This window comes from Orycteropus afer, unplaced genomic scaffold, assembly GCF_000298275.1.
Source record: "Orycteropus afer afer isolate SDZICR_OR568_19922 unplaced genomic scaffold, OryAfe1.0 scaffold00222, whole genome shotgun sequence".
Lineage (NCBI taxonomy): Eukaryota > Metazoa > Chordata > Mammalia > Tubulidentata > Orycteropodidae > Orycteropus > Orycteropus afer.
Window position 1 is genome coordinate 3,912,695 of NW_006921809.1, and position 17,443 is coordinate 3,930,137.

Consider the following 17,443-nt stretch of genomic DNA (forward strand, 5'->3'; position numbering starts at 1 on the left):
AGCAACCAAGCAGACCTCCCTGGAGGTCTGTTTGCAGAGTGACAGCCCCTCCCCTACCTGGACACTGTCACCTGCAAGCCTGCTGTGAATTGCTGAAGAAGGGCCCTGCAGTGGGGGCTGCTCCCATAGTAAGCACACTACCTTCCTCCCTGCCCACCTCAAAACAAACAGGGCAAACCTTCCTGGGGGTTAATTAGGGTTAGTCTGCCCCTACTTGCAGTTGGAGCTGAGGACTGTTGACTGAGGCTGCTGTGTATGAGGAAGCAGGAGTCTGGAGGGGAGGCTGTAACTCGCAGCCAGTAACCTACTAGGGGGACTCTGAGAGCAACAAGGCACATCTTCATGGGGATCTGATCAGAGCATGACACCTCCTCCCCAACCTGGTAATTGTTGGTTGCCAGGCTGTTGCAAATTGCTACAGAAGGCCCCCACAAAGGAGTCAGCTCCCATAGTCAGCACTCTGTGCACCTTATAGCTCAGACCTCTTAAGCCAACAAGACAGACTTTCCTGAGGATCAGTCTGGGTCTGTCTGCTCCCCCTTACAGTTAGTGCTGAGGACTACTGAGGCTGTGAAGCAGATATGTTGCATGAAATCTACACCCACAGTCAGCAGACTACTGGGTGAGCTCTGACAGCAGTAAGCCAGACCTCGGGGGGGGGGGGGGTCTGTTTGGAATGTGACTATCATCTGCCAATTGGTAACTGTCAGCTGCTGAACGGATACAAACTTCTACGAAGATTCCCTACAGTGGAGTCAGGGGGTGGGTCACCTAAGTGGAGACAGTTCCTCCAACTAGTACAGGGCCAGTGGGGCTCTAAAAGCAAGACAGATCTCTCAGAGATCCTTCTAGGAACTGCCAGCTTTCTTCCTTCTGAAACAAAGGAAACTGTCTTTGCTTCCCCTGAATGCCAGCTCAGAAATAAGTAGCCACAACAGAACAGGGAAGGAAGCCTTGGGCAAAATAAGAAAGCAACACACCCACCATGAAAGGGCTCACTTGGTGTGAGTTTTCCAACTAAAAGCATGATTGTGAAAACAGAGAAAGGAAGGGAGCAATAAGCAGAGAAAGGGGACTGTGCCCTGTGGTGATAGATTTTAGTATATGATATCTTGCCCAAATGGTAGTGCCCACTGATGGAGCCCTGACCACAGGTGTTGTCTGGTGTGTTTGGAGAGACTGAGAATAGAAAAATGAAATCTGGAACTTTCAAATCATAATTAAATCAGGGAGGAAGAAGAGGCTATCAAAGAAAGGGAGATGAAACAGTTAACAAAGGTCAAAGACTCTGCCCACTTAGGGTTTCTTGCAGAAGGCAGTATGGGCAAAAACACCAAATATTGGGGAAAACTGAGAAAGTTAACCTTGAAAATCCCAATGCCTCAACAAAAAATCACAACTCACACAAAGAAGAGAGAAATAATGGCCCATCCAAATGGATACGACAAAGGCAGTGTAGGGATGATTAAATTATGGGAAATATAGAAGGCTATAATACAATAACATTAAACATAATTAAAGAACTAAGGGAAAACAGACAAATAGCTAACAGAAATAAGGAAAACAATGCAAAAACAAAATGAGGATGTGAAAAAACAGATATTGCAACTGAAAGGGCAGTATGTAAAATGAGTTACCAGTAGATTCAATTTATCAAATTTGGCAAAATCTGTTTGATGAGATAAATCTGGACATTATATAGTGATAAAATTAATCCAGATGATTTAAGAATCATGAATATATATGCACCCAACATTGGGGCACTTAAATACATAAGCAAACACTGATTGAATTGAGAGAAGAATTAAGAGAGTACTACAATAATAGCTGGAGACTTTATTATACCACTTTGAACACTGGACAGAATATCCTCATCAAAGAAACAGAGGATCTGAGATTATTAGACTTAACAGCCATATATAGAACACTCCATGCAAGAAAACTGACTCTTTGAAAAGATCAATAAAACTGACAAACCTTTAGCTAGACTGGTAAAGAAAAGAAGAGAAAAGATGCAAATAACAAAGTAAAAAATGAAAGCAGGGACTTCACAACCGACCTAAGAGAATTATGAAGAGTATTATGAACAACTGTATTGCAACAAACTGGACAGCCTAAAGCAAATGCACAAATTCTTAGAAGCATCTGACCTACCCAAAGGGACCTAAGAGGAAATAAAAAGTCTTAACAGACCAAAAACAAGTGAAAATATCAAAGTCAGTGATCAAAAATCTCCTAACAGAAAAAAAAGTCCTGAACCAGATGTCTTCACTGGGGAATTTCACCACATGTTTAGAGAAGAATTGACACCAATACTGTTTAAACTCTTCCAAAAGATAAAGTAGAATAAACTTTCCCTAAGGAAGGTTGGACAATCTACTTCCGTAGTGATACCGCCTCGGAAACCCAAGGAGGGGTTGCTATGAGTGAGGTCTGACTTGATGACACATAACAAAACATTTCATTCTATGAAGCAAACTTATATAACCCTCACACCCAAACCAGACAAAGATACAACAGGAATATAAAATGTCAGGCCAATATATTGTATGAACATAGATGTAAAAATCCTCAACAAAATACAAGCGAACACGAATTTCAGCTTCTAAAACCCTGAGACCTAAAGAACTAGATGGTGCCAACCTACCATTATTGACTTCTCTGAAATAGATCACATTCAAAGGTCATGGATAGAGTGGGAGAAAAATGTGGAATAAACCTCAAAATTAGAAAAAAGACCCGGCATCTAATAGATAATAGTGGAACTTCCAAGACCTTAGTCCTTAGTCACCCTTCAGCCCTAGAACTGAACTCACCCCCATGGCTCAATTTTCAGGCAAACAATAGAGAAGTCTATAATGTGGAAAATAACACTAAAGAGGTATGCATTCCTTCAAACAATCAACCATTTGAGATCAAAAGGGCAGCAGTTGCCCAAGGACAAAGCAGAAATGGCCAGAATGTTTAAGAAAGAAGGATGAATGGAAAATGAAAACAAAGGGGGAAGTAGAATGAATGATGTTTCATTTTGGGGATTATAATCAATAACATGAAATAAAATATGTATGCACTATTGAATGGACAACTGATTTTCTCTGTAAACATTTACCTAAGTCACAATAAAATGTGAAAAATAACAATAATTGATAAATAACATTGAAACAAATGAACAAGAAATACTAGTGAACAGAATCCAACAGCATTTTTAAAGAATCATACACATTACCAAGCAGAATTTATTCCAGGAATGCAGAGATGCTTCAACACTAGAAAAGCTATCAACATAAGATACCACATTGATAGAACAAAGGAAAGAACCACGTGATCATCTCTATTGATGAAGAAAAAGCATTTGATGAAATTCAATACCCTTTTCTGATGAAAATCCTAAAGAAGAATAGAAGGGAAATTCCTCAGTATGATCCAGGGTATACATGAAAAGCAAATAGTCAACATTATACTTAATGGAGAAAGACCCTTGTAATCAGGAACCAGATAAGGGTGCCCACTCTCACTGCATTTATTCAATGTTTTATTAGAAATCCTAGCCAGAGCAATAAGACAAGAAAAGAATTAAAAAGTACCCAGATTGGAAAAGAAGCAGCAAAATTATCTCTATTCACAGATGATACTATCCTATATATAGAAAATCCCCAATATTTTTTAGAAAGTTTTCTTTTTAATTAGTTACACATATATAAAATGTATCACTAGAATTCCCCTCCTACTTATTAAGTACTTGCTAGAGAAAGCATACTTTTTTTTTTATACTTCTGACAAGCCCAAATGATTTATTTTATGCTAGAAAACCACAAAGAGTCCTTAAGAAAACTTTGAAAGCTAATAAAGCAGTTTAGTAAAGTTGCAGGGTATCAGGTCAACAAACAAAAAGCAGTTAGATTTCTATACACCAGCAATGAGAAATCTAAAAGGGAAATTAGGGAAACAATTCCATTTATATATTGTAATTGCATCTAGGAGAATAAAATACCTAGGAGTAAATCTAACCAGGGATGTGAGGGACTTATACAATGAAAACTGTGAAACGCTGCTTAAAAGAGATTAAAGACAGCTTAAATAAATGGAAAGATATTCCATGTTCATGGACTGGAAGATTTTAATATTGTTAACATGTCAGTGTTACCAAACATGATTTACAGATTCAACGCAATGCTGATCAAAATTACAACAGCCTTATTTACAGAAATAGAAAAACCAATCCTCAACTTTGTATGGAATGGCAAGAGAATCTAAATAGCTAAAGCAACCCTGAAAGAGAAAAAGTAAGAAGATAGTCTTAGTTATCAAGTGTTGTTAAAACAGAAATGCCTTAAGTGGGTGGCTTTAACAAACAGAAATTTATTTTCTCACAACTTAAGAGGCTAGAAGTCCAAATTTGCCAGTTTAAGGGAAGGCTTTCCTCTCCCAGTTGACTCTAGAAGAAGGAAGGTCCTTTCTCTTTGCTTGTTTCCTTGGAGATTTTCATGTGCCATGGCATCTATCTTACCCCATTACTGCTTCTCTTGCTTCCTTCTTCAGTTTCTTTTATATCACAAAAGACACTGACTCACCTACACTAAACCTGCTGAATTAACATAACAAAGACAATCCATTCCCGTATGTGATTATAAACACAGGTATAAAGATTAGGATTTACAATACATAGTTTGGATACAATTCAACCCATAACATTCCACTCTTTGGCTCCCAAAATTCATGTCCTTGACACATGCAAAACAGATTCATCACACCACATCATCCCAAAAGTCTTAAATCAACTCCAAATTTAAAATCTCATCTTCTGAATCATCTAAATCAAATATGGGTGAGATTTTAGGCATATTCCATCCTCAGGCAAAATTCTTCTTCATCTGTGAACCTGTGAAATCTATACTGCAAGCTAATTGTTTCCAAAGTACAATGGTAGAACAGGTACAAGGCAGACATTTCCATTACAAATAGGAGAAATTGAAAGGAAAGATAACAGGAACCAAGCAAGTCCAACATCCACAGAAAAATTTAAATTCGCTTTGAAGGCTTGAAAATAATCTTCTGTTCTCTAAGACCACACAGACAAAGTGTGAACCTGTCCTCCAGCTTCTTGGGTATTGGCCACATGCTCTGGATTCTAGGTGGAGCCCATTCAGCCCTGGGTTTCAGCTCCATCTTCCAGGCCCACTGGGATGGCAACTCCCTTGGCTTTGGGTGGTCTCATTCTCCTAGTTTGTCTGAGTGGCAGTCCCACCCCCTCAACCACAGTGGGCCTCATTCTTTTTCCCCCTGGGCACAGCAGCCCCATCCTCTTGACCAAACTGAATGGCAGCCCCACACTCCAGAACTGAGTTGGTGAAGATCTGACTATTTGAAACCTAGAAAGCTGTGGTGCTACCCATAGACACCCCAGAGACTGTAACCCAACACTTTGAAACTCCAGAGGTATGGTCCCACCCTTTGAGACCAAAGCAGCTCTGCTTCTCTTGCTCCTTCCAACAGTTGTCTGATCTGTGAGCTGCTCCAGGGATAATTCTTTTCTTTTCTTGAAGGGCAACAGATGTATCTCCTTTGGCCTGTTTCCTACCTGTAGAATTTGAAGAGGCAGACTGTTCTTTCCTTTCATTCTTTCTACGTCCCCGTCAGTCTAAAGTGAAGGATTTTCTGCATGGTAGTTGGTTAGATCTATCAGTCAGAGGCTTAATCTCCTTAACAAAAGATTGTGTAGTCACAACCTTGGTGAAAATTCTAGGACACATGCCCTCAGAATAGTAAATAATTTTCCAAATATTTAAGTTTTACTTTTATTTTGCATGTTGTTGTTGTTATGTGCCGTCGAGTCGGCCCCGACTCACAGCAACCCCTCCTTAGGTTTCCGAGGCAGTATCACTACAGAAGTAGGATTATCCAACCTTCCTTCCGAGGAGTGGCTGGTGGGTTTGAACCGCCAGCCTTCTGGTTAGCAGTCAAGCGTCTTAGGCACTATGGTACCAGATAGCAAAATTTTTAAATTCATCTAGTTCCTTTCACATTTTACTAAAAGCAGCAAGGAAAAATCACATGGCCCTTGTAAAATCTTGCTTAGAAATCTTCAGATATCCAAGTTCATCACTTATGAGTTCTACCTTCCATCAAACATTTGAACATAATTCAGACAAGTTCTCTGTCACTGCTTAAGAAGCATAGCCCTTCCTCCATTGTCCAGTCACATGTTCATCTTTTTAAAAACTCACCAGAAACATATTTAACATTCACATTTCTAGCAACATTCTGTTTTTGACACCATATTCATTCTCTAGAACAACAGAGCCTTTTTGTATGGCTCTCTTCACTTCTTTCTGAGCCCTCAACTGAACTGTCTTTGACTTGCGTAATTCTAACAACAGTCTTTTCAAGGCAATCTAGGCTTTTACTATTAAGCACCTAAAGATTCTTCCAGCCTCTACCCATTACCCAACTATAAAATTGCTTCCAAATTTTAGGTATCTGTTAGAGCAGTACTCCTCAGTTTTAGTACCAAATTCTGTCTTAATTATTTAGTACTGTTATAACAGAAATACCACAAGTGTATGGCTTTAACAAACAGAATTTTGTTTTCTCAGAGTTTAGGAGACTAGAAGTTCAAATTCAAGGTACCTTCTAAGGGAAGGCTTTCTGCTTTATCTCTCTATTGGCTCTGGAGGAAGGTCCTTGCTCTCCTGCTTATTTCCTGGTTCCTTAGAGATTTCCACGTGTCTCAGCATTTCTTAACCCATTACTTCTTGTTTCACTTGCTTATATAATCTATTTTATATTTCAAATGAGAATGACTCAAGATAGACCCTACAATTATCCTGCCTCATCAAAAAACAAAGACAACTCATTCCCAAATGGAATTATAAACACAGACGTAAAGATTAGGATTTAAACACTTATTTTTAAAGGACACAATTAAATCTACAAAAAGGACTCACACTGCCTCATTTTAAGACATATTATGCAGCTACAGAGGAGCTCTGGTACCATAATGCCTAAGGCACTTGACTGTTAATCAGAAGGCTGGTGGTTCAAACCCACCAGCCACTCCTCAGAAGGAAAATGGGGCAATCTACTTCCGTAGTGATACTGCCTCGGAAACCCAAGGAGGGGTTGTTATGAGTCGGGTCTGACTTGATGGCACATAACAACAACAACAACATGTAGCTATAGTAATAAAAATAGCCTGGTACTGGTGTAACAATAAAGACATAGACCAATGGAATAGATTCAAGAGTCCAGAAATAAAACACACACAACTAAAGTCAACTGATCTTTGACAAGGGTGTTGAGTCCATTTGATAAGGAAAGAAAAGTCTCATCAATGAATGGTGCGAGGAAAATAGGATTCATGGGAAAATAGGATCCATAGAAAAATAAAACACAAAAACAAATTCAAAATGAATTAAGGACTTAAATGTGCAAACTAAAACCATAAAATTCTTAAAGGAAAAGACAGTGGCAAGCAATGCTTTCAAGGCCTAGTTTTCCACAAAGGATAATCTAATATAACACCAAAAGCACTAACAGCAAAAGGTAAAATAAACATGACTTATAAAAATTAAAAACTTTTTTCATCAAAAAACTGAAAAGACAAGCTACTGATTGGAAGACTACCTTCAGAAACCATATAGCCTCAAATAATCTAATAACCAAAATACATATAAAGCTTTGACAATTTAACAACAAAAAGACAAATAACCTAATTATAAAATGGGCAAAGGATATGAATAGATATTTCGTCAAAGAGGACATTCAAATGGCCATCAAACACATGAAAAGATGTTCAGTTCATTAGCCATCAGGCAGATGCAAATCAAATCCCTAACTAGATATCATTTCACTCCAACTAGGATGGCTAAGATTAAGTAACAAAATCCAAAAACAGAAAATAAACATTGGCGAGGACAATGTGGGGAAATTAGTACATTTCATTTCTGGTGGGAATACAAAATGATACAGTCATTGTGAGAAACAATGTAGCAGTTCCTCAAAAAACTAGAAATAGAAATACCATATGACTCTGCAATTTCACTCCTAAGTATATACCAAAAGATTTGAAAGCAGAGACTCAAAGAGAAACTTATACATCAGTGTCCCTAGCAGCACTATTCACAACAGCCAAAAGGTAGAAACAATGGAAATGCCCATCAACAGATGAATGGGCATACAAAATGTGGTACATACATACAATGGAATACTACTCAGCCAGTAAGAGAAATGAAGTCTTTGATATATACTACAGTATTGGTGGAGCTTGAAGATATTATGCAGAGTGAAATAAACCAACCACAAAAGGACAAATATTGTGAGCTCTAGTAGCTTAGTGCCTAAGGCATCTCACTGCTAACCAGGAGGCTGGCAGTTCAAACCCACCAGCCACTCCTGGAAGGAAGGTTGGGCAATCTACTTCCATAGTGATTCTCACTCACCACCGTCAAGTTGGATCCTACTCATAGCAACCCCTCCTTTGGTTTCCGAGGTGGTATCGCTATGGAAGTAGATTGCCCAACCTTCCTTCCGAGGAGTGGCTGGTGGGTTTGAACCGCCTCGGAAACCCAAGGAGGGGTCTCTATCTGTCAGCTTCAACTCAACGGCAATGAGTCTGATTTTACTGGTGTTTTACTTACATAAAGACAAGGCAAATGTATCGAGAACTTTTATTAGTAGTTACCAGGTGCAGGCAGGAGGAGAAAAAGGGGGTTAATGATGATGGAAAAATTGCATTTAGGGTAGTGTTGCACAACCAATTACCGTAATTGCTATCAATAAGTTGTATACCTGTAAAAAGTTGAATTGGCAAAATCTGTGAAAGATATATTTGTCACAATGACAAAAAAAGAGAGTAGCTGCTCAGATTTAGGGTTATGGTTTCATGGGACATCCCAGTTAATTGGTCAAACAACTGGTTTAGCGCTTCTGCTCTGTCTCCCAGTTGGCTGGTTAGTGCCTGTGCTCTTAAAAGTTTGCAAGTGGCCATGTAAGGCATAGTAATTATTCATCTGGAGCAACAGAGGAAGAAGGAGAGTCAGGAATGGGAAGAGGACATGGAATGTGTGGTTGACTACCTCCGTGAACAACTGCCTCCTTTGCCATGAGAGCAGAAGAAATGGATGCTGTCCAGCTACCATTACTGAACACTTTAATCAGAGATTCCACCAAAGAATCCTGGTCAAAATGTGAAAAAAGCAGAACAGAATTCAAGTTCTCATTGATCCTAGATTTTCTGGAGACACAAAGGGTGAAAGAGTCCCTGAAACTATTGCTCTAAAATAATCTTTGAACTTCAAACCAAAAACGTCCCCTGAAGTCATTTTAAAACTAAAAAATAGTAAAGGTTTGCTTTGAGCATTACATGCATTTTAACAACTATCGATATGGGATCAAACTGACAACAGCAACTCAAAAGAGTAGATAGGAACAAAAGCGGGCAGTGAGTTTATGTCAATGAGGGAGGCACAACTCAGAGAAGGAGGGTTACAGTGGTTGTCCAACTTGAGGGATGTAATCAATGTCATCATGTACATCAGAAACTGTGGAATTGGTGTATGTTGTGTATATTCTCAATTTAATAAATAAATAAATAAAATTTAGAAAAACAAAAGGAAAAAAAAAGATTTAAAAGATTTGGAACTACAACAGTTCCTTGGGCAAGTGCTTTCTCTGTGGGGGTCTTAGATGAGACTCAGGTGTTAGCCTGAGAGCTGTGGCCATGCTTGCAGATGATGTGGGAAGCTTTCCAGTTAAGTTGCAAGTGTATTTGCAGATGAGCTGTGAGCACATTGTGAGTGATACACAGAGGTTTGCAGTTGAGAAACCACTGTTTGTCTGGCACATGGGAGTCTCTGCGAATATGACAGAGATTCTTACAAATGAGGTTTTAGACCAAAACTGTCCAACATAGTGACCACTGGGCATGTGAGCCCTTGAAACGTGGCTAATCCAAACTGAAATGTTTTGTAAGTATAAAAAGGTGCCAATTTCAGAGGCTTGGTATGATAACAAGAATGTAAAACATCTCAATTTTTTTTTTTTTAATTAATGGTATGTTGAAGAGATAGTATTTTGTGTATATGAGATAAAATAACAAAATTACTTTAAAAAATGCAATACAATAGTGAAAAGGCTACTCAGACAGCAATTAAGTTAATATAGACCTTTTAAACAAAAGCAATGATAAACAGACTATCCAGCTTTTGTTTTTCTTAAGTCATTTTCTGAGTAATACTGATATATCTTTGTAGACTAAATGATAGGAATTTTTAAAAAATAATCCATTTTCATATTTTAAGCTGATGCTCAACTACTTAATCAAACATATACAACAGTTTTGCATAACCAACTGTTGCTCTGGGCAGAGATATAACTCAAGCACAGGCTAAAATAATCAACCCTAACTACAACCTGAAAGGTGTTAAATTAGCTTTTCATTTTTGGCTTTGGAAAGGGTGCAGATTCAACTAATGTACAACATAAGACTGACAACTAAAACAAGTAATTTCTATTTAAAAAAATTAACTGTTCTAATTAACAAGGGAAAATATCCTCCTCCTGAATTAGTTTATCTAATTTTCATCTTTATTCAAAGTAAAATGACAATGATTAATTGAAAATTTAATAAGCAGTAATTATTAACTTGGCAAACCTAGTACCAATTAACACTCTATTAAAACTAATTATGACATGTTTCATTCAAATGTTTGCACTTGATTGTTTCACCCACTTAAAAAGCACCTTAATTAAATGTTCTGCTTAATTAAAAACATAGATTCCTAATAAAAGTGTTTTACTGAAGACTAAAAATGTAAGACATGGAAGAAACTCCTAAATTTTCTTAAATTTCTATAGTTTATTTCACCTATCTATAGTCCATGACTTGAGGATTATCAAAAGCTCTCCTAGTAATTATCTGTCCTGACTTTTGTCATTTTAGCAGCATTATTTATGAACCACATTCCTTTGCAAATACAGTCTCGGTCTGCTAAAATTTATCAATTAAATATATGGGCAAGATCCAGACTAGAAATATTACCTGAAACACATTAAGCCTCTGTTGGTTGCTTTAAGATATGCATTTAAAATCAAGATTGCATATGAGTAGTGAAAACAGAGCTTACAGCATATTCTTTACCAGGAGGTGAAAAGATACTTTTATTACCCTATCATAACTGACTCCGGGCACCAGGGAGGCACTGCCATTCTAACTATACGGCCAGGGTCTAATTTAGTTTGAATATTCAAGGTGAATTAAAATTCTATTTAAGTAGTAATACAGGACAATAATTTTTGCTTACGATCAAAGCTGCAGCTTGACTAATTGTAAATGCAAATCAGGCAATTTATATTTAAATTATGCATTCCTATTCTAATCCCACAGGCATATACAGATCAGCAAAGAGAATTGGTAGGACATTTGCAAGGTGCTTGAATATTTATTACCAACTGCAAACATTCTCCAATCATCTGAAAAGAAATACACCGATAAAAACACTCAGTTGCAATTTTAAAATGAACATTATGTTAGATTTTTCCAATTTTATAAAGATCTGTGTAACTTTGAAGTGCTTTTTGCTCTCCTGACTGTTGCTTTAAAAAACACTAGCTTTTAGGGGAAAATGGATGTGGCTTTCAACATTTGTTAGGGTTTCTAATCTTTAAAAATGTGTATTATACTGTATTATTGGGACAACATGCAAAATTTGAATAGGGTCTGTAGATTAAATAACAGGGTTGTATCAACGTGAATATCCTAATTCACGGTAGCTGTATAGTGAGCATGTAAGAGAATTGTCTTGTTTTTAGGAACTACACAATAAAATGTTTAGGGGTAAAGAAATGCCATGTCTGCAACTAATCATAAATAAAAATAATATATGTTAGAGAATGAGAAGGAGGGAAGAAGGGAGAAAAGAAAAAACAATAATAAAGCAAATATGGTGAAACTGAATCTAATGAAGGAAAATAAGGGATTTTTTCTACTTTTTATTTGTAACTTGTGCACGTTTGAAATGATTTCAAAATAATACGGCACAAAAATGATATGATATACATTCAAGCACAGAAATACTCTTGTAATTATAATTTGCTACTAAAAAAATACACTAATTACACTACATTACATTTGAGAGTTCTGCCCCTTCAGTAGTTTTCACATGCTTTAAACTTTATTTTCTTTACATATGTTTTGCCACAAAGGTAATGTAAAATACTTTCTTTGCAAAGATACATATTATACAGTTTTTTTGTTTTGTTTTGTTTTTTCACTCCCTTAAATACAGTTGCCCACAGCAAGTGAGAGACCTCTTTGCTGTTATTATGTGCCATCGAGTGGGACCCGACTCATACAGACCCCTCCTTGGGTTTCCAAGGCGGTATCACTACAGAAGTAGGATTGCCCTACCTTCCTTCCAAGGAATGGCTGGTGGGTTTGAACTGCCAGCCTTCTGGTTAGTAGTCAAGTGCCTTAGGCACTATGCTACCAGAGCTCCCAAGAGACCTGGGCGGGGGGAGAGACTTTCAAATTATAACAAGCTGAGTGCAGATGTCACATTCTGCTCTTGATGTTCTCATCATGTACACACCTTGATACTATGAAGAAGCCTAAAAAGACAAATACTCTAAGCAGTTATTCAAGATTTTCAGATGAAACTAATCTGTATCCTGGACTTAATATACTTCCTAAACTTTAGCATCTATTCATGAAAAAACTATTCCCAAACTTCTCTTAAGAAACAGATTAGGGATAACACTATGAGAAGAGTATGAATTTAATCTACACTACTCCCATATCATAGTTGAGACTGAAGATCTAACAGAGATGACAGGCACATCTAAAAAGTAATCAAAGCACTTTCCTTGATAAAGCTTAATGATTCTTCCAGAGTGGATGGACACAAACAGTAACCAGGTACTGCTCCTTCTCTACTCTGTAAGTCCCTTGGCCTGAAATATATCCACAATTGGTTTCACACACTCACAAAACAGACAGTGAAGAAAAATAATGGTGGACTCAATGGATTACAGCACGTGAAGTGAAAAAAAAAAAAAAAAAAAAAATTGCTGATTAAGCAAAATACATAATGCAGTTTGGAATCTGCTTCCAATTGCTTACCACTTATGGTAGGACTTCCTTTGCGTATAGCTATTCAAGTTGACTTTCCAACAAAAGTATTATATTCAGAAAAATCTGCTCTCACTTAATAGCAGTCAAAGACTTGAGTGAATAATAGCATAGAAGGAATTTGGATTACATAAGAGTATACTGTCAATTTTCTTTGTGAACTATCAAGAATTTAACTTAAACACATATAAAAGGAAGAATGCAGACTCTCCCTTAACATAAAAAGTCATCCTTCTGTTGTCCAAAATGACAATTCTTTGTACCTCTTACTTGAAAAAGTTGCACTGATAGCTTAAAAATGTGGGAGCACAAAGGGTGGAAGGAAGCTGCAGAAATTCCTTTTCTAGGTAGGTGGTTCCCAGCACATTTTTACAGCCTGGATGATCATCACTATTGCCCCTTGTTGTTGCTGGGTACCACCCAGTTGTTTTTAACGCATAGCGACCCCAGCAGCCGCAGAGCAGTACTGCCCCATAGGTTTTCTTGGCTGTGATCTTCACAGAAGCAGATCACCAGGTCTTTCTCCCTCCAAGTCACTGGTGGGTTTTAACCACCAACTGTCTGTTAGCAGCCCAGCATTTAACCTGCTGAGCCACCAGGGCTCCTTATTGCCCACTGAGGAAATCTTGCTAGACATTATCATGAAAATCTGGTCATCTCAACTATGCAACTGAGTCAACATATATATTTTAACCTTTCAATTTTAACGGAATGTATCTATTTGATTTTCATATTGGACGTCCATGAGATCTTTCTGGTTCTTAACTTAAGCAACTAAACCGATCAGATCTCTAAACTCATTACTGCTCTTCCAAAACCAGTATTTCTTTAAAAAATCCATAAAAATACTCAGATGAAATCCAAATAATCAGAGACTCAGTAAGTTGCATGTAACTACAAACACAGCTGAGTCAAATCAAAACTTAAAGAAAAATCATTTGCTGTTAAAAAAAAAAATCTTCCCTTAACTCTTCCTTCTGTGATTAATGTTGCCAGCCCTTTGTCCACCTGACTTTGCAAAAATAGCACTTCCCACATTCTCAGTTTTGACAGACAGACTATTTTAATAGCTGGAGTTAACAGCAGCACAAAGACGCAATACACAGTTTTCATGCCATCTCTGACTCTTAAAACAGGTTTATGTTTTGTCTTCTGAGTTGGTTTTTAGGAAGATTTTTGCTCAACCTTTTCCCACCAAGATTGTGCCAGATCTGAACTTCTTTAAGCCCAATGCAAGTCCATGGGCCATCAGGTGCTTTAAAACTATTACAAAATATAGACAAATATCATGTAATGAAAAGGAGCTAGTGTACATGGAAAGTAAAACTAGAAGTTTAGCAACTTTGTCATTTAACTTAAAAAATAATTTCACTCCCATCATTGAATATTAATTAGCACAGAGAGTAATTTTTTAGAAATTGATTGCAACCATAAAATTGTGAGTGCCTCAATAACTAGACCTGATGTGATTATTTTTTAATGAATGCAGAGGAAAAGGCTGAAGCATGCAATTTAATTTATAAAACACCAAATTTTTTTTCATGAAAGAAAAAGTTGCACGCAAGCTGAGTTTTGTGTGCCAAGTTTCAGCCTGAAACCATTATAGCCCCTGAAAAATAGGGGTTTACAATGGAAATATTGCCAGTCTCTCAATTATAGTGGCACTAGCAGATGCTACTAAAATAAAAACTATTTCATGTTCTAATCAAGCCTGGTTTCAGAATATTAATCAGGTTTTTAAAAATTTGTTTTGTGGTTTTTTTTTTTTTTGGTGTTGTTTTGTTTTGTTGTTGTTGTTAGCAGTGAAGTCCTTTCTTGTCATTCTTCACATCACTGCATTAACAACTGCATACAGCTGCCAGAACACTCCACTCATGTTTTTAAACAATTCTTACCAGCTTTCTTCCAGATCTCCTCTGGCACGTATCCAGAAGCAGGCCTGTGAAGGAACTCCCGATGTGCATCTATGAAAAGGATATAAAAGGGAGAGAAGAGGAAAGCACGATCAGCACTGTTATGTCATTACACAGGCTTGAAGTAAGCAATGCCCATTCTTTTGGCTTCTCTACAAAAATGCAATTTGAAAAGGCTGGACATTTTACTTATAGCAAATAAACAAAAACAGCAAGACCAGTCACCAGTTCACAAGGAAAACAGAAGGTCACTGGTCTCCATAGGTGTGCTCAGAGCTAAAACAACTTAACCACTTCATTGTACAACATGATGTTTGGGGAAAATTCCCCAGCATTCTCTCACTGTGGGAATTTCTATGGTTATGTTTTATTTTGCTTAAGAAAAATTTTATTTAGCAAATTTCCTTTCAAAAGTCAAATTGGGAGTAAAGGCAATGTGATATGCATACAGCTTGGATTCTACTATCTCCTAGTAAATAGTGAGTTTTACTCCATGGCTAACCAGTTCCCACACTAAATGAGTTTTTAAAAATCTCACTCAGCATTAAAAATGTTTACAAATTAGATCATATGAATTTGGCAGTGAAAGAAGCAACAAATAATCATTAGAATGAATTCATAGCTACTCAGTTACCAAAAAAATTAATGCAAGCTTTTCAGCAAAAAAATCCAAGTTTCACTTAAAATTCCATGTTTATGCTTTTATGTTTCACTTAAAATTCCATGTTTTTATGTTTTTGTAAGTTTGAAACAGCAGCTAGCAATAAAATTTATACAGAAATTCTAATTTCCAAAATAACACATTCATGGAAATGACATTCAGTATTTTATATGTTCTTATAAATGCTTGAAAATAAACTTACGATACATGGAAATAAACTATGACCTTCCAAGGGAAAATATGCACTACCTGTCTTCCATGTTGCATTTTCAAAGGATGCCTATGTATTTAGTAGTTTTTAAGAAAAAGAAAATCATTTTTAAATTTTTTTGAACAATAACAATCAATTAACCTGTGATAAACTTCAAATAATTGCAATTTTCTCTACAGTTATAAGAAATGTCAAGGAGCACACAGATTTTTTTTTTTTAAACAATGCTTTATCTAATGGAAAAGTAGAGATCGAACACAATTCAGTCCAGTCTTTTATATGTTATGGGGCGACCAAACATAAAAATAGAGAAAAGCACAACCAATTTAGCTAAGTGTGTGCCATTACATTTGAGTGCTTTAAGTCCTGGGAATCCTTGAAAACACTAGATTTCTCCAGCTATTCTGAATTAGCCAAAGTTTACTGAAGCTGGGTGAATGACATGTGGAAATTCCCTGTACTATCTTTGTAACTATCTGTAAATCTAAAATTATTCCCCAAAAAAGTTTATTTTAAAAAGTTTATATTATAATCTCATATGTGCTTGATAATTAAATGAACTAGAAATACCCATGCATGTGCACATTCATTTTTATAATGAATAAATGACAAAAACCAAAAATTTTTAAATGCAGTTTTCATTTCTTAAAAAAAAAAAAAAAAAAAAAAAGGAAGAAAGCAAGCTAGATAGAACTGTTTGGGGCAAAAATGACTTAAAGGAAATATGACATGGCTAATTAGGTTTGTTGAGATGACCTTCCACACCACTGTGACTACTTCCTTTGCAATAAAGTTCACATTTAGCTATATGCCACCATGAAACAGAAAGATATGTTTATGACCACATTTAAAGGCAGCTTTAAAGAAAAAAAAAAAAGATTTTGGTACCATACAGAATATTAATAACAATTTATTGGGAAAAAATAGATATGTAAAACTCAAAGACAAAAATAAATAAATAAATAAAAAGAAAAGTATGCCTTTTCATTTATTTTATTGGGCTCAAGGAAGACCAAAAGCTGTATAAACCTTATTTTTTTGATAAACAGACAATCATTATAAGGAATACTAAAGGTAGTGTCAAGTTACCCAGAGTTCATGCATGAAAAATAGGCATTACAATCCCCAGGCAGTTGGTAGCACAGGCAGAAAAGAGTTAGTTTTAGAGCCCAGTAGAGTTGAAACTTGGCCACGTCACCTATTAGTTGAGCGACACTGGGCAATTTATTTTTTTCCACAACTCAGGCACCTCATCTGTAAAATGAGGACACTACTACTACTAATGATAATCTATAAGGACTGAATGAGATACTACATTTTATGTGCTTGACCTGGAACATCCTAAATACTTGGTTAGTTATTAGTCTCGTGATATTGCTATTGAAAGTTGTTGTTGTTAGGCACCGTCAAGTCGGACCCGACTCATAGTGACCCCTCCTTGTGTTTCCGAGGCAGTATCACTATGGAAGTAGATTGCCCCATCTTCCTTCCGAGGAGTGGCTGGTGGGTTTGAACCACCAGCCTTCTGGTTA

General features: G+C 36.7%; 1 protein-coding gene across 1 annotated transcript in view; it reads right to left on the bottom strand.

Annotated features, from left to right (window-relative positions):
* Window positions 1-17,443, bottom strand: part of RUNX1T1 (RUNX1 partner transcriptional co-repressor 1) — a 187,479-nt gene that overhangs the window by 18,277 nt on the left and 151,759 nt on the right. Inside the window, 1 exon segment of the mRNA XM_042782033.1 lies at window positions 15,022-15,090. Within this exon segment, the coding sequence (XP_042637967.1) occupies window positions 15,022-15,090 (69 nt within the window).